A 22,565-nucleotide genomic window follows, 5' to 3' on the forward strand; every position below is an offset into this window, starting at 1 on the left:
AACAATAATAAGATACAAAATGAGTCAAAACAACTGGTGTCCATCATACAATATCTGAAAATAAAGAAAGATGAAGGTCTCAGGAATGTCGATCTGCTCAGGTCCACAAAACATTTTATCAGTGCTCTTAGAAAAAAGAAAATCAACAATTTCGGAAATGTCTGCTAATACACCATGAGAGCAGCAATAAGCCATAATTAAAGAACGAGTTTAATTAACGCCAAGAAGTGGCACCTCGTTAAGGAGCAGGTTGGCGTGAAACTGGTTGGAGTTTGCGGCCCTGACTTAGTTGATCTTCTGTTGGCTCACTCACGGCACATTTCGTTTCTGCTTGGGTGCCATTTAAGGAAACAAATGAAGCAATTCAGGGGAACAAATCTTAAAAAAGCAATTCAATTAAAATGAATTCTCAAGAAGTTAATTAGCAGCACAAACAGGGCACTCCTTTAAAAAAAAAAAAAAAAGGGATAGAATGAAAATCTGCAGCCACGGGTGTCCTCCAGGACTAGATTTGGTGACCCCTGGAATAGAACATGCACTTTTGTGATACATTGGATTGCTCTTCTCTGGACAGCTTTTGGAGCAGGTGTGGCAGCGAAAGCATAACTTCACTCAGTAGTCCAGATGCAGTCTTAATAGAACATTAGAGTTTGAGCACCATATCCCTTGGTTAATATTCAACAGTTTTAAAATATAACCAAATGTTTTGGTAGTGTTTTAACTGCTTCTGTATATCACCAAGATGATGAAAATATGTTATCAGCATTAGCTGCTAAATCTGTAGCAGAGGTTATGTCTTGTAGATCAGTGTCACTCATCTTGTATTTATAATTAATGTTCTGTTCTGCAAATCACTGCTGCAAGTTGTAAACTGATCCAAGAATTAAGTAATTACATCAAGTTCAATATTCTCTATATAGGCAGATGTTTGCAAATTATGCATTTAAAATTAACTAATCAGAATTCCAGTTAATGATCTGTATTTCTCTTTCTTATATGTATAATGTGTAATATAAACACAGTATGTGTGTGTGAGTGTATACTGTACATACACACACAAATTTATGCAGGCAGTTGGTAAAGGATAGTGCTAAAATTCTTAAGTGTTGCGACTGACTAGTTGGTTTCATTTTTTCCCTACAAGCAAAACATTTTTCTCTATTTTTCTTTAATAGTAACCTTTTACTTCATAAGTTTAGTTGTCTGTTTTAGTGTTTTATATCAGTTTGCTTAAAGCAGGGAAGTGTTATGCCTTCAGAGCCATACTTTAGTTTGAGAAGAGCTGGCAGGTGGTTGTTAATATCTCCACTATTCTGTAAGCCTGTCAGATTTAAAAATAATGTTAATTTTATGTTATGTTAAGGGAAAAGGATTCCCTGTTGATTGACAGAGAGCCACAAGTATGTGGTAACTAACTGGTACTAATGGGAATTTCATGGCATGTTTAGATAATTATACTTTTAATTTAGAACTGTTTGTTGAAATGAATATCCTTTGGTTTAATTTTACTACTTAAACGCATAGTTGTTTATACATATACACACACTGCATTCCTCGGACAATGAGAACAATGGTGGTCCAACATTTTCATAAATTCACTTTTCCATATAGTTTACATGCTATTATACTGAGTATGTTAATGTTTTTGGTATTCTATTTTCTTTGGTACAGCTTCAGTTAATTTGCTTTGTGTCTAAGGAAGCCTTGAAATTCTTATTTGTTGCTTTCTGATCTCTTTTTGCTGTATCATATGGATTTTCGCCTGCTGTTCACAAGAATTGCCTTTAAATTTTCCTGTCACGTATCGTTTTATTGCAGTTGCAGGGTCCCAATCTAGATGGTTCGTAATGTTGTGGGTGTGGTAATGCACTATCAGCGCATGTTCCCTTAGAAGAAATCCTAAGCCCCCACAATATTACAAGTTTACATATATAGTATAACATCTATATCTGGAACATCTGAGATGATCTAAAAGTAGTGGCACTGGTACTAAGAATGCAGCTCCGATATCCCAAGTCCTTTTGCGTCATTTGCGAATGGGACAGCCTTGCTAAAGTGTCCCATTACATTAAAAAGAACTGATCAATCTGTAAGGGCAGAAAATGATGGCATATCATTGCCCCAGCAAAAATATTTTTTTGCTTCCTCTTCATAAAACCTCGACTGTTTAAAAATTTCGTGAATGTAATGAACAAGAAAGGCTTTTTAGGTATTTGTTACAAATATTTCCGCATATAAATGATGCCAAGATTAAAGGTGGTATTTTTTGTTAGTCAACAAATCAGACACATCTTTAATGACATGCAGTTCAAAGATCTCCCCAGAAGAAATCAAATAAGCTTTTAAGGATGTTGCCGAGATTTCTCTTGACATCCACAGAGCACTAAACTATGCTCAGGTGGTTGACAATAATGCTTTAAGCATGCAAAACCATGAAGTATAACATGTCACTAAAGAATGATTTTCTATATTAACATTTGGACTTTTGATAATCTTGATGCAGTTAGTGATAAACATGGTGAAAGATTTCATAAAGACATTGCAATGATGGAAAAGCGGCATCAGGGCAAATGAAATCTTGTCATTGCTGGCCGACTATTGTTGGACACTAAAACAAGATTCATCAGATGTGGAGTACAAATGAAAATGTGCAGAAAAACATTTTTTGCCCAGTTGAACAAATACATTTTGTCAACATCATTAAGCTGTTAACGTCAAAAAATTGAATTTCATGTTTCTCCAAATTCCAAAGTGATTCAGTCAATCTGAAAAAAATATTTGTGCTCCGCTTCAAGCTGTGTATCATAATCACTGAAACATTTTCAGGAAGCAAAACATTTTTAAAAAAACTAGTTGTCTAGTGTGATGGTAGAATTAGCTGTGTTTGACTCCATTCTGGAATGGTGCTGCCTAAATGTTTTTAGACATCCCACCTACAAATTCATGAGTATTTTTACTTTTCAATATTCAATGTAAAAGTTGGCAATGTATGCATTTTTTACAAAATATGCACATGTGTGTATGTGTACATACAGTATATATGTTGATGAATTAGAATTATTTATTTTTATTGTCCAATGGCAAAGTATTTAGCGTTTGTGCCTCTGAACAATTGAAATCTTGCTCAGTCCCTCACTAGGCTGCCTTTTATGTTCTGCCTGACTTCATACGAGGTTTCAACAGGCAGTCGTATTTATTTCATCATTCAAAAATCATACCGTCATCTGGATTGGTTGGTGAATGTGCCACGTGACAAAGTGTCATCTTTTCCATAATTAGTATCTGCCTTTGGCCATATTGGAGTAAGCTTAGGCTCCCTGCAGCGTTGCATTGAGAAGGAAGGTTCATAAAATGGAAGAAGAGATTTCTTTAATCATTTCTCATTTGTTACTATTCCCCAGACCCACACTTCAAAGTAGATGTGTTATTTAAAGGTTCTGTAGAGTTGACCTAACCTAGAAGAGTTTATTACTGTGAATTCCTCATTTTAGAAATAGAAGTCAAGGAGAAGCTGTGCAAAATCTGTGAGTCTAGTACGGTACGTGGAGTCAATTACAGAAGAGGCAAGAGGCATTCATCCCGCTTTAATTTCAAACATTTCTCCTGTGTACAGACAGCACTGTTTTCATTATGGCGCCTAAGGGAGCACAGTGACACTTGCCTAGTTTTATGGCACTTTTAATACATGTTTGCAGCTATGAATCAAAGTCCCTCTATCTGCACTCATTTCATTCTTATTAGGCTTCATCCCCTCGAGATAGCAGCTGTGCTAAACCTTTTTTTCCCCCTTCAGGCAATCTTCATTTTAGTCCTGATGAACTTCTTTTCAGCCCCTCATTTCTCCATTCTGTCGGCTGCTGCACAGAGATTCGACTCTGGTGACTTTATGTGGTGGTGGAAGTAGTGGGGCTTTGTGACCACTGGAGAGATATGACCGAGGATAATTCCTAATTACTTACTTTTATTGTAATGGAGACTAATGTTCTTAACATAAATACATAGGGAATGAATGCCTTCCTGTGCCAGGATTGCCACCTTATTTACTAAAGATTCATTATATTAGTGATGTTCCAGAATGAGTTTAATATAATGTATACAGTAGGCTCAGATGGATTTGGTGAAAAGTCAAATCATTTTTGTCATTAAATCTTCGTTTAAGATAAGTTATCTGCAAATAGTGATCCATCTGGAATCTGATGAGCAACTAAGGCAAAACATCTATAGATCTCGCTCACTGGTATTAACCGCTCTTGCACTGTTTAATTTTTATGGGCCATAGATTCACATGTACAGTATATGAAGTATAGGATTAAATATGTGTATTTATGATAGTAAATTTGGTATATTCAAATAGGTATTACTGTTGTTATTATTAAGCAGAGTTTATTTTATTTCACATTTAATTTTTTATTTAATGTTGTGGTGTAATAACTGATTTTAATTCTAAGTTTTTACTTTTAATTTGGTTTTGTCTTAGTTGCCTTAAATTTCTGTTGTTATGTGTTTCCACTTGGTGAACTTTTATTTGTGATTCCCACCTTGGTTGCCGGCACTTGACAATAGTAAGTATGGAGCTTGTGTTACCAATCAGTTGTACCACATGCACTACAGAGCAGGTCCTCCACCTGAAGTTAAGCTGGTTCAGGCCTGCCCAGTACTTGGATGGGAAACCATCTAGGAAAAGCTTGAGTTTCTGCTGGAAGAGGTGATGGTGAGGCCATCATGGGCTTGTGGTTCCCAATGCCCCAGCGCAGTGATTGGGACACTATGCTGTAAAAGGGATGGCGTTCTTCGGATGACATATAATACTGAGACCGGGACTCTGTGATCATAAGAGAGCCTTGGGCATCCTTTTGTAAAGAGTAGGGTATATCTTGATGTCCATGCTAAACTGCCCACCTTGGTGTAGTCATTCAGGCCCTCTTATCATCCCCTGTCACTAATTGGCAATTTTTCTCACCACTTCACAACCTAACAGCTAATGGGTGCTGCACATTAATGGTGGTTGAAATGGCTTCCCGCTCCCTGAAGCGCTATATAAATGTAAAGTAGTATTATTATTGGTGCAGACCAGTGTTGTATACTTCCCAGTTGTCCAAAATTGTGAATACTTCTCAAACGTGTTTAGATGCATTTAATTTGAGTTCACGGTTAATACATTTTGAGCAACTTATTTTTTTGACTTTGACTTCTCTTTTGGGTATGGTACTCTGTATTTTTCTGAAACTTTTACAGTTTGAGAATGTCTCATATCTAAGAGTTCTGTTTAGTGATGTTCTGATCAAGCTGGGTCTACTAGATTTCTTAAGACCCAACATTATGGAGACCAGTTATGGAAAATAAGGGGCGTGGCTATTAGGCAGTGGTCTTCATTTTAGAAAGGAGTCGTTTTAGATCTTTTCCCGTTTTTCTGTTTGTTGTTTGGTACTCTGTTCAGATTTACAGATGATCTTTCTTGTGTGCAGATGGCTAAACCATATTATGTGTTGGTTTGCTATAGTTTGGACTGTAAGAACTGAATACTGTAGTAATTATAGTTATTTTTCTATGTAATACCTCTTTTTCTTATTGTTCATTTTGTTCAGGTTTGATTGCCCTGCTTTAGTTCATATAATTACAAGGGATGTGTCTAGGCCTTATTTTGTTTTTGTTTCTATTTTTGGGATGTGAATAAAGCTACTTAAAGAATTTTTTTTAAAAACCCAACGACATGAATTCAAAAGAAAGTCGGCTTTTACTGTGCTTTGCCAATTTTCTGATTCTTTGTTTATTTGAAAGAACAGCAAGACTGCAATTCACAAGTCATTAACAATTATGATTGATTAAACAGTTTTGAATAGCTGTCCTCTAATCTGTAGATCTTCACTTGGAATTTACAAAAATTTACACAGGTCCTAGGTGTTTTGGTAGTTTGTTTGCCTTTGATACTGGCTTATTAAATTGTATTTGGTGTGTATTGTGTATAGAGGCACTGGAAGTGCTGATGACCAGGGACACTGTAGATTTTTAATCTGGTCCTGTCCATAACATCTGATTTTCCATAATGTCCTCTGGCAGCTAACGTTGGATCTCTGTTAGCATTAGAAAGGAAAGGAAGATAGAGAGGCATTTGGTGGATTTTTAACATGTTAGTAATTCACATGATTATAATAAATGTGTAAGTCTAAGCAAATGTTTACAGTTTTAGAAGCATTACTGGCTTTTTACGTATAAGCCAAGTTTAAGTAATTTTAATGAAGGCCTGCAAAAAATGAAGAAAACTATAAACCTCCCTTCTTTCTCCGTCATGCTTCCTCTGTTTTTAGATAATAGACGTTTAAGTGCTGTGTTTCTAACTTTCTGAACATTTTCAGGTATGTCATTTTTTGGATTTTCTATGTTTAACTTGAACACCTTTTAATGTTATGCTGTTGAGTATATGGTTCGTGTTGCTGCATGCCAGTGAATGCTTATAATTTCTTTTGTTATTCCAGTTCAAAGTACGAGTGAAAACTACTGTTTGCCTGATTTTTCCCTCCAGGTTGTGTTTTCAGGAGTGTTCTCTCGTTATCTCGATTGTCTTTACACTTGCCAGTCCTTTTACCACAGCAGCTGTTTCCTTTACACCCATTTCAACGCTTCTGCCAAGCAGGGAACTCAGAATTTCCACAAAAAATTCATTTCCTCTCTTATACACACCTATTTCAGGCGGAAAAACTAAAAACTTATATCAACATAATCTCCAAGGGCTATGTATTTACATCGCTGAGTTGTGGCAATAATTGGTATGTACTATACAGTTGTCATTTTATTGATGCCTAGCCAAAGGAAATAAGATGGGCTGGTGGCCTCTGTTTTTCCTCATTTAAAGTGAACCTCACTGCAGGAGCACCACATTAAGAGTTTCCTGTATATCCGTCCTGGCCTCAGTTGTTTTTATATTTTTCAAAAGTTTTATTTTCCTCTCCTTTCAATTAGTCCACCTGACACGTGTGATCCTCGCCCTTTTGGAGAGCAAAGATATAAAAGGTTCAAGTGGTGAGGCAGTGATGAAATTGAAAGAGGTCATATGTAAAACAGAAATAGTTGCCTCATTCACAAAGTCTAGAAATTACATACATGGAATAATGCTGAGCATGCCGAGGTAAGAGGAGCTCTTTGTCCTCTATTAGTGTCACCTTACACCTGAAACAAATAATGGATAGCTTTGTACTTTTCACAAAAATAAATGCAAATGTTTTTTTTTTTCCTCCAACAAGGACAATATTCACCAAACTGAACATGGACTTTAGTAATGGAATAGAATTTCCTTTATTTTAAATGTAACAACCAAATCCGAGCATGGAAGAAAAACACAGGTGAATGTGCTAGTGATTAAAATTACTGGTGAATCTTGGTCAGACTCCTTATTCAGCACTGAACCCACCAACCCATTTACTATCACAATTACAGTCACATTTTAATGTAGTAAGATTGCAAAGTTTAGCAAAATATTGGTGTAGTATTTTTTAGTAGTATTTCTAAAAAAAATTGGTAGATTGGAACGTTTTTTAGTACTGGTGTAATGTGCAACACTACTAATTTGTCATTCTCTCATTCTCTTTCTGGCAAGTCTGTAGTTTTTATTTTTTTGGGAACTGCAACAAAAAAAAAAGGTGTACTTGGATAATACACACATGGAGAAGGAGGTAAATTCCATGCAATGGAAAATGAACTCAGGTCACGTTAGGCAGTAGTTGTACTCCTTTCAAATGAAAATGACTTTAAATTCAAGAAGAACTAGGAGTCTCTGACCTGGTTGCTTCACTCGCCAACCCTCAGGTATGGGCAACCAGATATACAATTTAAAGAGATTGTTATCCATATTCGTGTGTTTCATATTATACGATCATCCTGTTTCGCAATCAGGGAAAAGCAAACGAAGGAGTAAAGAATCGGACTGAAGCAATTTATTAGACAGAAACACCGAATTGTGCTTTGTTTTTGGATAAACACGAATATCAACTCTGCCTTTGATACCTCCGTCTTTTGAAACTATTATCGCTGACAATTTGTCACATGTTGTTTATTATAAATGTGCCTGTGATCTTTCTGGATTCATATAGAAATCCAAGAAAACTTCTTTGTCCGTGTTTATCAGGTAAATTTCATGTAAAGTGAGATACTTTTGGAAGTATAGATTTGTACCCATTATTGGCTGTATAATTTCTAATACATCCGATCGTTTAACTCTTTAATTCCTATGTTACATCTCTTCTTGATCATAAATATAAACATGACCGAATTGTGGTTTCTTCGAAATTCAGCTTCTCTTAGCTTTAATTGTTGTGGGACTACAGATTCTCATAGCGTATGGTCCAGAATCGTATAAATCTACGTTTTGAGCATTGGATGATGCAAACGCGAACAGATTATTGTAGGTTCAAGTATTTTGCCTGTAGTGTTTGTGGATTTCACTTTCACCAAACAACAAATCTTTTAAATCTGGCGGATCAGCCTCTTCATTAAGAAGAAACACTACTTTTCCCAGATGGCAACACAAATTAGATGATCTAAAAGTCTCCGACTTAAACTTTAAAGCTGAACAATATCTGTATACATCTGTCACATCACCTATGTCCATATATTCGATCTCTTTTTGCTGTTCCGTTATTTCACCGAGTAATAATTTTCATTTCTTAGCGCTAATGCAATCCTTACTATCAGTTTTTAGAGACTTTCGAATTTTAATACTTTCCTAATCTGTAACTTGCTGTGTGTGTGTATTGCTCCAATGTTTTTGAACCTCTTTACGATGTTCTACTTTGTCTTCTGCTCTTTGTCTTTTATTTCAACCCTGCTTGGACCTGTTAGGTTTTCAGTTCCACTTGGTCCGGGCTGATTATTACTTTCCTTATTTTCCAAATTTGCACTTCGATCATTATTGTTCTTTTTTGAATTCTTTTCTCTCCAGTGCTTTTGGGCCTCTTTTCAACGTGCAGTCCTTTATTCTTCGCTTAGTCGTTGTCATCTAGAATGTATAAAATTATTTTCCAGCAAAGGAGTTCAACGAATGTATCGAATAAATTGTATATATAAAAATACTGTCCAGAAAAGCTTCTTTAAAGGATGAAACTATGGACTTTTCATAAATGACTTAAAAGCAAATTTCTGTTCTTTCCCTGTTGGAGAATTTCTTCGTCCATAGATCAGTTACCTCATCAGCCTCTGATTTCACTTAGCTATTTTTTTTCCTTAGCTCCTTTATGCGTCTGTTTTTTAATTTGCATCTTTCTCTTTCAGTCTGTTTGTTGAATTCTAGCTTTGATGTTACAATAAGGTGATTTGTTATTACAAGTTTGGTCAGGGCCAATCCACACAGCTTACTTGGTGCGCCTTGTTCCCCCTTTTGAAGTCTGTCCAAAAATCTTGGCTATGTTTTTTAAAATTTTGAGGCCGCAGTCTTTATTGTACCTCTCTGAAATGTGAATGGGGCATAGTTTACATGCATGAGTGCAATGCGGCTAAAAGCTCTATTCTGTCTCTGCAGTTTTCACATTTATAATCATTTATATGTTTTTTTTTTATTATAGTTTAAAACAAGAAATGCAAGATATCACTGCTTTTATATTTCTTCATTTTAGTCAGAATGTGACTAATTTAGTGTCAACTGGTGAATCAGTGAAGAGAGGATTACAGTCTACGGTACTGCCTACATTTCACTTCGTTTTATCATTAAATCTTCTCTACCTCTATATAGAAGGACAAAAAACAAACAAATGTACTGAATGAAAAAATTCAGTGAAAAATTTAATGAGGAAAGCCTGGGAGAATAGACATGGTCAAAAAATAAAGCAAAGGTTGAAACTGGGTAAAATACTGATGTCAAAACCCACTTCCTAATCCAAAAATCAAAGTTCTATTCTTAAGCAAATTGCTTATATTGGGAGTCTCAGATAGAATCACACATAATCACTATTATATCTTCACATATCACATAACCAATTTTACATTCTTAGTGATTCATGGGATATATTACTGTAGTAATGGACCATGCAATAAGCCCCGAAATGTTTATGCCCATATCAAAAGAAGATGGTATTGAACATTATGTTGGAAGATTTGAAACCTCTAAAGGTAGCTTTCTAGGAATAATCAAATATCGAAATAAAATTTGTAGGCCGTAAAACTCCCAATGAACAATCAATGCATTATTTACAGAAACCCTGGAATAATGTAACAAAAACGTAAATATGCCAGTTATAACAGTGCCTATCAGAGTATAGCTTTTCTTTACAAAATACAGTGTGTATAAAACAGATTTTATTATGATTAGATGGCCAAATGTCATAAAATTGTATGATGAAATAAAAAAAGATAAAAAGCCAGTCCATATAAAATTTCATGAAAAAGAAAATCAATTTTTGCAGTAGAAAGATAGTGTGAATAAGTGTAATTAAGCAAGGAATTAGTTGTGCATCATGAAAGTGAATCACATGTCTGACTATGGAGCAAATAGTTTACTTAATCCTGTTAAATTTTGTTTTTTGCATCAACTCTTAAAATTGAAAAATTTGTATTATCTGCAGAAGTGAATGTTTGTTTATTTATTTACAAAGTGAATGTTTCTGCCAATCTTTTTTATGCTTTCTGCATTTTTTAATCTGTTTTCTTCCTTTCTTGGTAGAGGGAGTTTGTGAGATATGGCTGACTAGTGAAGACACTGGTGCTTATGGGAGAGACATTGGCACAGATCTACCAACCCTCCTGTGGCGCCTTGTCGAAGTGATTCCTGAGGGAGCAATGCTGAGGCTCGGCATGACCAATCCTCCTTACATTCTAGAGCATCTGGAGGTGAGTGCTGAGATACACACATGACTTTTGTTGCCATTTCCAGTCATGTTAATTTTTGAAATATAAAGGAGTTTGATGAATAATTTTCTGAAACTTTACATACCATACAAAGTTCTTTATAATTGTACTTACTAAAAAAGTTGGCATACATAATTATTTTTACTGATTTTAAAATGTAGGGTTCCCTTTTTACTACTGTACCATGCGTTCAGTTTATTAATTCATAGAGTGAACTTTTTGGGGATGCTTATGTTGCACCAGCAATTGCCCTTTTTTGCTTCCAGAGTATCCTTAATTTTTCAAGGTGTGTTATCTCATGTTGTGGTTCTAAAAAAGGACCTTGAAATGTAAGGATTTTGATCCATTCTGACTTGACAGGACCATACAGCTTCTGCAGAATTTGGCCACACGTTTGTATAGTGAAACTCCTATTACACCTCATCGTAAAGATATGGTTGTTTGAGATCTGTGAGACCATTAGAGTAAACTGGAGTTCTTGAAACCAGTTTGAGATGATATGTGTTTTGTGGCATGGAGATTATCTTAGTGGATACAGACCAGGACCTTAATGGCACAGGAACACTCAAGTGCAACTAATGTTGTGCTAACAATGCATTCCCTACACCTGGTGCTGTTTATACAGTGCAGGTTTGATTCGTGATTTCATACTGTTTATGCTGTCTTCAGACTCTGTCATCCATTCAGTCTCTGGCAGTTTTTGTGGTGACATTCTTACTGTAAGCTCATCTTATTATTTGTAGCTGACAGAAGATGTGCCCAGTGTGGTCTTCAGCAGCTGTAGTTCATCTCCTTAAGCATTTGTGGCCTTTTTTGAAAGACTCTATTTGTTTTCCTCTGACTTCTTTCACTAACAGTGTGTTTTTTACCTACTATTCCTTTATTTGTCTCTCACACAACTCACTGTAAACTCTGAAGTTTGTGAAAATTCTGGGATGGTAGCTGTTTTTGAAATGCTAGACCCACCATGTCTGGCACCAGCAGTCATTTTGTTGCCAAAGTCTTGCTTGTTCTAATGTTTGATTAAACAATGATCAAGCCTTTCGACTTTGTCTACACATACAGTACATTGATTTGGTGCCACATGGCTGTTTGTCGGATCAGTCTGTTTGCCATTGATTCTCAGTTTTACCAAATAAAGTGGCCACTAAGTGTATAGTGCACTTCTTTTGACATGCCCGGGCAAACTGACCTATTTCCAAATACACAATGGTTTCAATAGACTAATGCTAAATAACCAGCCAACCAGTATGCAAATCAGCATATTTATTATGGATGTGTTCAACACAAATGTTATTGATTGTTGGTGTTCACACATAGTCAATTGATAAGCAAAATGTAAGCTGTTCAGGTAAAAAATTGTTTGGTTGAAGTAAGTTGTGGGGCTCCCATTTAGAATGTTTTGGCACAAAGAGGGTGTGTCACACTTATAGTGTTCAGTGTATTTGGGTGAGCAAAATGAAGTTTGTTACTAATGTGGTTTTGGATCAGATAAATCAGCATGCCTCCTTCAGCTTTTTGTCATGAAAGAGGCATGATAAGTGGTGAGTGCCTCTGAGTGCACATTAGCTGCTTGCAGATGAATGGAAACAAATTACATTATTGTACTGGGAATCACCTTTTTAATTTTTTGCTATGATTACGTGACTGCAGCTAGAGCTATTGGGAACTCACTTAAGTGCTTCATTATGACTGTAAAAATGCTCATTTGTGATGATGCTACATCCATACAGTATGTCCCTTTCCCTAATATTGATAGGTATATATGATGCATTAAGTTGACTATTAGCCCTTTAAATGAACAGACATGTGACATCAAGATAATCTTAATCAAGGCTGCTTTTTCACCTTTAAGATTTTTTTATTCAAAAATAAAGACAGAAACAAATTTATTTTTGAAAAATAGAATTATAATTATAACATGTTTTATGGCTGCTAGGACGGTAATTGTACTCAAAGTTATTTCTTCACAATCATGGTAAATATTAAAGTGAACTGAAGTGAAGTGTTTTTTAAATAATTTTTTAACATTTAGTATTTAAAGCAGTGCATGGTGATGACTTACCGAGGTGAGTCTATGCTCATTGGCCCTGAAAGATGCCACAGAAGAGAAGACGAGTGGTGGAGAAGCTCCTGTGAAAATGGCTGACTGTAAATAAAGGTTCTATTCACCAGCTCCAAAAGTAGAGTAATTGTAAATGGAAACACGTTCCTGGAATTCTAGGTGACAACTGTTGTACTACAAGGTGATACCTCAGTGCTATTCTAATTCATAATATTCATAAATGATGTCATGAGCAATGCAATTGAACAACAAGCTGAAGAAGGCATAAATGACTTCATAGCTTATTCACGTCAATCATCTCGTCACACAGCAAAGAGTATAAAAGATCTGGATTTTATGGATGACATAGCTGTTTTCGGAGGAGATATTAATAAAACAGAAAGACAGCATGCAATGAGGGTCGGTCTCCATATCAACACATCAAAAACAGAAGCCATGACTAACCAGGAACGATGTAGTAAAAACATCAAACTAGGAAACCAGGAAATCAGATGGGCAGATAACTTCAAATACCTGGGAGCTAAGGTCAGATCAACAGAAACCCACCTTAAAATTAGAAAAGCAAAAACATAGGGAACCTTCTGGAAATTGATGAACATATGGAACTCATGTACCAATTAAACCAAAAAGCAACATATGTAGAGCATCATGTTTGTCAATACTGTTATATTGATGTGAGAGCTGGGTCATCAACAAACAACAGCAGCAAGAAATTGATCAATTCACCATCAAATGTTATCTGAACACACCCCGCATCAAGGCTATAGACCACATACAAAACGCAGAAATCCTCAGGAAAGTCAGCCAGGAATCGCTCATTGACACTCGAGAAAGGCGTCAACTAAGATTCATTGTTAATTGTTCAAGGAGAAATCCAACGGAACCACACAACATCTATGCATTGAACACTCCAATGAAGTAGTGGTCAACCAGCAGTCCTCTGTGGCAACAGAGCAGGAAATAAGAAAATTGGTGGAAGGCAGAGCTGCTTTGGTCAAAACACATGCTTGACTACATACCTACATGATGATGATGTCACAACAGTGTTTTACTTTGTGCTTTTTTTTTCTTCATCTTTAAATGACATGTGTGAATAAAGGCGTTATACTGCGCCCGACCCGACGCAGATTCACAATGAGGCACATGTAAAATTAAACCAGTATTTATTTTTTTTTTCACCTCTGGGGCACGTCTTCCTCGTGAACCCAACAGGCAATACACAGTCCCAAGCACTTTCTTCTTTGGCAGCACCACCACTCCTCCCAAGAAACCTTGTACTCCTCCACCCGACTCCGGCCGCTGTGTAGTGGTCGCTGGCTCCTTTTATAGTTCACCCGGAAGTGCTCCAGGTGCTTGATCACCGAGTTCCAGCTGCACTTCCGGGTGTGATGAACACGTTGCCCATAAGGGCTCAGGAGTCCCAAACAAGCACCCCCGGCGGTGCCTGCGGGACCCAACAGGGCTGCACCCAACTCCAATTCCCATGGAGCCCCTGTGGGAAACAGAGGTACTGCTTCAACCCGGGAGGGTGGCCATCTGTTGTCATGGGGGGAGGTATTGATCTGTCCAGGGCTGCTCCCCCTGAATATAGTGTGCAGGGGCGTCCCAGCTGGACATGGACCCCTGCCGCCTGTGATACACGATACACTGTTTTTTGCAATCTCAAGACACAGATCAATATATTAAAAAATTTTGACTTGAAAAATTTACTTATTCAGTAACTTTTAAGGGTTTTCACTCACCTATGGACCCATGTATCCATTAGCGCCATTGTAAGCTACAAGAACGGACAATCAGGTCACTTTATTCTTGTATTACTGGCTTCCACCGAAGAGAGATTTTTGAATCCAAAACAGTATCGGAGACATTAACTTAGACTAAAACAAAACAAAATATAGTAACAAGAAAGCTTTTCTGGCATAATCCTTAGGCAGTTCGAAGAGAAGAAAGTAAAAAGTCCCAATTACCTTGGTTTTTAGCTACCCAGGTCATCTGGAAATTAATGGGCATTCTACAGTATCATACAGCATATGCTGGACTCCATAACTGTGGTTTAATGTGACGACTTGGCACTGTATTTTTAACAATTTCAAACAGTCCCCAGCCACTGTAATATGTTGTTTCATGGCCAGTAGAAATAGCTTGGTAAAAGCAGCTGTAACAGCTAGTGTCACAGCAGGATTCTTAGAAGAAAAAAGTCTGTAACAGCTGGATATTATCATAGTCAAACTTTTATTTAAAATGAATCTTATATATTTTTTACAACAGGAACAGGCTAATCATAAGTAGGATATATAATACTAAAGTGGATTTATGGGAATACTACAGCCACAAATATTTTTTCATATCTGTTTCTTACCCCATAATTGTTTGTAAAACCTTTTCTCTCCACAAAAATACGGCATTAAGAGCTCACTATATTTCTGATACAGTGCACTTCAATAGAGACCCAGCTTGAACAACAGCAAACAATATCAAAACATTCATAAAAAGTCTGTCTTATGAGAGAAGAACATTCAGATGAGATTGAGGTTTTGCACTGAAGCCCCACCTCTCCTCTTATTCGTCCATCATTAAGCCACAATGCTGTATTTCCTGTTTTTTCATTAGCAGTTTGTGAAACTGCACCTGTGAATTGACCTTCTGCTTGTTGAAGGTGATATACCTTCCACCTGATAATAGCTTCACTCACTTTTCTTAACATTTTTATTGTCCAGTTGGTGCCTCAGATATCACATGATATGTCATGTTGCTCAAAAAATGAGCTATAACTTGGAAGAACAAAAGCTCATGCTTGAATGCGTCTCTCTCTCTAGTGTACAATAGTTTGTAGCGGAGTTGGTTTATTTTACCAATATTTTAGCCATAAGGCATGTGTTTGGAATATTGTGAGCATATGATTGGATATCTGACATTTGGCTGATTCTTCTTCTTTCGGCTGCTCCCATTGAGGGTTGCCACAGTGGATCATCTTCTTCGTCCTGTCTTGTGCATCTTGCTCTGTTACACCCACCACCTGCATATTCTGTTTCACCACATCCATAAACCTTCTCTTAGGCCTTCCTCTTTTCCTCTTGGCTGACAGCTCTATCGTTAACATCCTTTTCCCAATATACCCAGCTTTTCTCCTCTGCACATGTCCAAACCGATGCAATCTCGCCTCTCTGACTTTGTCTCCTAACCGTCCAACTTGAGCTGACCCTCTAATGTACTCATTTCTAATGCTGTCCATCCTTGTCACACCCAATACAAATCTTAGCATCTTTAACTCTGCCACCTCCAGCTCTGTCTCCTGCTTTCTGGTCAGTGCCACCGTCTCCAACCCATATAACATAGCTGGTCTCACTACCTTTCTGTAGATCTTCCCTTTCACTCTTTCTGATACCGTCTGTCACAAATCATTCCTGACACTTTTCTCCACCCTGCCTGCACTCTCTTTTTCACCTCTCTTCCACAGTCCCTGTTACTCTGAATTGTTGATCCCAAGTATTTAAACTCATCCACCTTCGCCAACTCTACTCCCTGCATCCTCACCATTCCTCTGACCTCCCTGTCATTCACACACATGTATTTTGTCTTGTTCCTACTGACCTTTATTCCTGTCCTCTCTAGAGCATATCTCCATTACGCAACCTTTGTATATAAACATGCAAAACATTCATTAAAAAAATGTGTATATATGTATATGTATATGTATATGTATATGTATATGTATATATATATATATATATATATATATATATATATATATATATATATATATATATATATATATATATATATATATATATATATATATATATATATATATATATATATATATATATATATATATATGTATATGTATATATATGTATATATATATATATATATATGTATATATATGTATATATATATATATATATATATATATGTATATATATATATATATATATATATATATATATATGTATGTGTGTGTGTGTGTGTGTGTATATATATATGTGTGTATAACTATATATAATAATTATTTTTTTTAATGAATGTTTTGATGTAGTTTGGTGCTGTTCAACCTGGGTTGCCATCACATCAGAAATGTAGTGATTGCTGTTCCTCATAAAAATTTGAGATTCAATATTTTTGTCATTCATCATTACAAATCGGGGGGTAAGTAAAAGATACAAAAATTGTCATAATTTGGCAGAATACTCCCTTAGATGCCAATACCCTTGGCAAACAATTTATATAAGCCGTCATATAATTTCAAAATTCAGTGACCCTGAATTTATTTATCTTTGTAATTTTAGGACATTTTGTGATTGCAGTGTATCCTCTGGGATGTGTGTTATAAATGCGATTTGCAGCTTTTTATTTTGGAAAGAGCATTTTGAAATCAGAGATGAATTTAAATAGAAACTCTGTTTAGGGAGTTAAGTGCAGAAATTATATGATGTAAATTGTTCTATTTAAGAATCTACTGTAAACAGAACAAATTAACTACAGCCATGTAATTATAAAGTGCTTAAAAATAATCTCCACAAGTATTTTCTAAGGCTGACTAACTGCCATTTACTTTTGATTGCAAAGTAACATAGCTAATTTTTTTTAATTTATTTGAATCAATTGAAAAAGATGACTGATTGCAAAACACCTTTCAGGACTAAGCAAGCCCATATATTTTAAAGGGAATAACGTGGCAGGAACAGCCACACCATCAGCCCTGATGAATGCATGCTTTTCCATAGTAATTGGTCTTTAGTCTCGATGCCTAAGGAGCAATCCTGAGACTGGCAGCCACTGAATTCCTGACTTTGAAGACTGAGCTGCTGGGCATAGATTAACTTACCCTGCAAAACGGGTTGTATGTTTGAATTCTATTGCAGACTATGCAGTAAGCATAAATAAATGTACCCGTGTCAAAGAAAGTCTTTTTGACTTCACACATTGTAATGAGTTTGTTGAAGTTGCTTCTAAACAAAATTTGAAGTGAATGTAGAAACTTAAAAAATAGAGTACTATGACTGTGCTGCTTTCTTTCTGCTGTGATTCTTGCTGCAACCCATTTTACGAGTAATATTAGCTTGATGAGGATACAATCTGATCATCTGCATGCACTTGTTCTGATTTTGTTTTCATACTCAACCAACTATGCACATTATTATTTAGCAGATAATATATAAAGTAGACGTCACTCAAATATTTCCTCAACAAGTTTTTGGATTACTTCCAGCATTCATCATTTATAAGTTACAATTAGACCAGTCACATAAGCCAGCAGAAAAAACATTGTTTCATCATCTCCACTTTACTGTAGTGTTTTATGTGTGATGCCTGTGGTAAAGAAAGAAGCCTAATTATATGTATTTTATGATTTTAATGAAGAAACTTATAAAATTTTACATGACCTACTTGTAAATAAGTGTAGAAAGCTTTTAAGATGGAATTCTGCTGAATCCAATGTTTTTGGTGGACTATGAACCAGACATGGGTTAAAAACAAATACTAATTAAATATTTGCTTGTAGAAATGCCTTTAAAAATGCTGTTTTGGTGTATTCGAAGTTTTTCCAAATAAACTGGTACAAATAAAACATTTCAAGCATTTCAAATACTTTCTTGACAACTCAAATATTTGTATTTGAAGCATTTGAAGTATTTCAAATAATTCACAAGACATACTATTTAAAAGAAAGCTTATTGAATATTTTAGCAATTTTCAAATATTTTAGCCCTGTTAAAAGTACATTTCAAAGACTTCATCTTATGCAGTGTCCAAAAATGTAGCAGTGTTTTTAAAAATCTTTGTGGGTTCTACTTGCTGGCACGGTGGATTGAGCATAGCTGCTGTTAGCCAGGAAGTTACATTGCTGCATGAACAGCCACTTCAGTCTCATCTGTGTTGGGTTTTCTGAGCTTTCTTTTTAGAAAATTCCTTTGTGTGTGTTTTTACACTTCTGTTCTGGTTATCAGATCTTCTGAATACCATTGCAGTTGTGATCAACACTACAACAGTTGCTCAATTTTAAGCTTTAATCAGAAAATAAGTATTTCTCCTTCTAAAGTAACCACATATTCTTAGACTACAGTGTCTGTAAATAAAGTATTCACCCCCTTTTTACTGTTCAACATTAAATCACAGATGATTTATTTTGAGTTTATTGACATCATCATCAAGAGCATTTATTTCTATACTACGTTTTCAAACATAGAATGTAACTCAAAGAGCTTTAAAAGATGTCAAAGTAATAGTTGCAAGAAAAGAAAAAAAAAGGAATTTAGACAAGAATAAATGCTAAAAGTAAATCAATGGAAACTTCAATAGCATAGGTATATTATTTATGGAAAAGTACGTAGAGACAAATATGTAATATTGTACTGTGTATCTCTAAAGATGAATGTGATAATAAGATCGTATGGCCAGAAGGACAGAAGAAAATAATAAATAAAACAGAAAAAAGACTCTTAATTTCAAAATAAAAACAGATCTCTGCAAAGTGATTTACAGTACATACAAATATATAAAGCACAAAATAGTCATCTGGGTAAGTATACACCCTTCTTAACATGACACATATCAGTCACCAGTGGTACAGCCAGTTGCTTTTTAGAATTCCCAGAATTAGTACAATGGAAATCTCCTGTCTGGAGTTTCAGTTGATTGCCATGTAAATGCACCTGTATGTGGAAGGTCCAACTTGTGGTGTGTCAGTATGGTGGTCTGACCTACACAATAAACACAAAAGAACATCCCAAGCATCTCTGGGAAAAGGTGATTGAAAAAATCAAAAGTCTGAGGGTGGAGAGAAGAAAACTACCAAGTTAATGAATATCCCTTGGAGTCCAATTAAATCGGTCATTTAGAAATATACAGAGTATAGCATAGTTTTAAATATGCCTAGAGCAGGTCGACTACAAAATCTGAGTTAGTGTGCAAGACGGATGACTGGTGAAGGAGGCCACCAAAGGACCTGTAAGAACTCTGAAGGACTTGCACAACTACAGTGATTGAGACAGGAGAGACTGTACACACAACAGCTGTTGCCTGGGTGCTTCACCAGCCACAGATTTATGAGAGAGTGGCAAAAGGGGGACGGGGGGACCAAACATGTCAACTTGGTAAGAGTTTGCCAGAAGGCACATGGAAGAGTCTGGGGTCAGCTGGAAGAAGATTCAGTGGTCTTATGAGACTAAAATTGAGTCTTTTAGCCATAAGACTATACACCATATTTTCATGTAAGCCAAACAATGCATATTGTCAATAACACACTATCCCCCACCCTGAAGCATAGTGGTGGAAGCATCGGTCTGTGGGAATGCTTCTCTGCAGCGGGCCCTGGTAGGCTTGTAAAGTTAAAATAAATGGCCCAAAATACAGAGAACTCCTGGAGGTAAACCTGATGCATTCTGAAGAAGCTGGCATCTTAAAAGAAAACTGTTTTTACATTAAGACATTGACTTCAAGTATAAAGCCAAAGCTACACATTAATGGCTTAAAAAGAACAATGTTAATGTTTTAGAGTGGCAGAGTCCAGATCTCAGTCCAGTTGAGAACTTGAGGCTGGACTTTAATAAGGATGTTCATTCAAGATCCCCATGCATCCTGACAAAGGTGGGGCAGTTTTGTAAAGAAGGGGTAAAAAGTATGCAAAGGTAAGAGATAAATGTGGACGCTAATTCAATGCTGTCTTTGCTGCCAAAGGTGCGTCTCCTAAATACTGATACTTAAATAAATACTTATTCAATCTATTATTTTTTGTTTTATATTTGTAACTAATTTATTATGATTTTTTGAACTTAAAAAGGCTTTTTTTTTTCATTTGCTGACTAGTGTCAAAAAGACAATTTAAACTCACTGTGGTTCTGTGATAAGTGATCAGTGGCGTTGGGCTGGTTTTAAATAAATAGTCAGTGTCCCAAGAGCTTGTAGGCTTAGAATGGACACTGATGTGTGAATGGTGGCACTTCTCTGGGGTTGCTTGTGGTGCTGGGCTGATCGCGCTCTTAAGTGCAAATGCAAGCTGATCAGTCAGATGCCGCATTCATGCCCGGGAGTGGGCAGAGGGTCACATCTGTGCCCAATCAGGCAAATATAGCTGGAGCCTGCATGGCTGGAAGAGAGGTGAAAAGGAGGAAAAAAGAATGGAGACGGACGTTGAAAAAAGAGAAGATTAAAGAGACAGTAGGAGCGAGAGATGAGGCAGGCACCCAGGTGAAGAGCCCCATGAAGGAGCAAAGAGCAGATGCTCTGTAGGGTCACTCTGGCTGAGCGACTCTAGGTATCTGGAGTGACCTATTGCTGAAGCTGGATTCCTGTGTAAGAGCTAGGAGTGGCAGAAGGGAGGCTCAGCATGATGCCTTGCCAGGTCCTCAGTGGCAGCAGGGACCGAGCCTGGATAAGAAGGTTGCTCTTGCCTATCTCCTCTGTGGTAAGGTCGTGGCTGGGGTAAGCAGAGGAGACGTTGGTTTTAGAACGATGTTGGCTTATGTGAATTTTAAAAGATGGTTCCCTGCCTTGTTTTTAATCTCTGACTTTATGGAAATATTTATTTGAACTGTTTGAACCTCCGGATTATTTTATTGGATTATTTATAGAAGAGTTGGATTGCACAGCACTTATTTGAGCACTTTGGTTTTTGATTTTTAATTGCAGCACTTACACCTCCCCTTGCTGTAAGTGTGTATGTCCTCATTTGCCTGGCTAATCATGGTTTATGTCTATGAACAGTTTGAGTACAAGAGGCACCCAGAAAGGAGTGTTGAGCCGACCTGGATCATTACAGATTTCAGTTTTTATGAATAACAAAATGTTAGTTAAATAATATTCTTAAGCAATGTAGCAACTTCTGTTGTGAGCTCCGCCATGAAAAGCTTTACAAGAAAGAGTAGCAGTTGTACTTTGAATGAAAAAGTTATACATCTGCTATACAAGACAAATCAAGCAGTTTGCTCGTGTTTTCCAGGGTAGGAGAAACATAAAGATTAAGACAGATGAAAGATCATTAATATAAAATGAATATCTGACATTAGTAACCAAAGGGAAACATTTACTCGATACTGGCCAAGGGTGTTTCCAAAATGAGTTCAGGCCTTGACCTGTCACCCTGTGGGTTTACATCTAGGTCTTACAGTGTCATTGACCAGCAGATGTAGCAAATGAATTCCCCTTTCTCCCTGCACACTTTTTTTGCTTATTTTCTTATTTATTATACTTGCTTATTTGTAAATAGTTTCTGTTAGGTCACTCATACTGTTTAGATAAGCAGGTTGTATTATTACTATTTTTGATATTTATTCTCTGAGCTTTGTTCTGCCATTCAGCAGGTGGAGACGGGGAGCACAAATTGAGAATTCTAATGAACTGCAAATTTCTTTTCATTATCCTATTGCATTTCTGTACTTTTCTTTTAGCCTTTAATCTAGAAGTGAGAGATGTGAGAACACTTACAGTTCACTCAATTACAGCCAGGGCCCTGGGGAGAGGAACACAATTTGTAGTTCGAGTGCTGCTTGCTAATTTCGCACAAAACATGTAAGATTTTCATATCAATGAATCCCAGGAGACACTGTGTCCATTAGTGGCTTAATGTAGCATTTTAAGAAAAACTAGGTGAAAACTAATGCACAAAAAGCTTTCAGTCAAGGTACATTGTGATTAGACAAGGTCAACCTTTGACTTGTTGAGACCCTGGCCT

At 36.4% G+C, this 22,565-nt stretch overlaps 1 protein-coding gene across 1 annotated transcript in view; it reads left to right on the top strand.

Annotated features, from left to right (window-relative positions):
• The window catches only part of cdkal1 (CDK5 regulatory subunit associated protein 1-like 1), an 821,501-nt gene that overhangs the window by 332,948 nt on the left and 465,988 nt on the right, over nt 1-22,565 (top strand). The window contains exon 9 of the mRNA XM_039736195.1: nt 10,646-10,812. Coding sequence (XP_039592129.1) covers nt 10,646-10,812 — 167 coding nt within the window. The remainder of the gene's footprint in view (nt 1-10,645; nt 10,813-22,565) is intronic.

This window comes from Polypterus senegalus, chromosome 15 (assembly GCF_016835505.1).
Source record: "Polypterus senegalus isolate Bchr_013 chromosome 15, ASM1683550v1, whole genome shotgun sequence".
NCBI classification, from domain to species: domain Eukaryota; kingdom Metazoa; phylum Chordata; class Cladistia; order Polypteriformes; family Polypteridae; genus Polypterus; species Polypterus senegalus.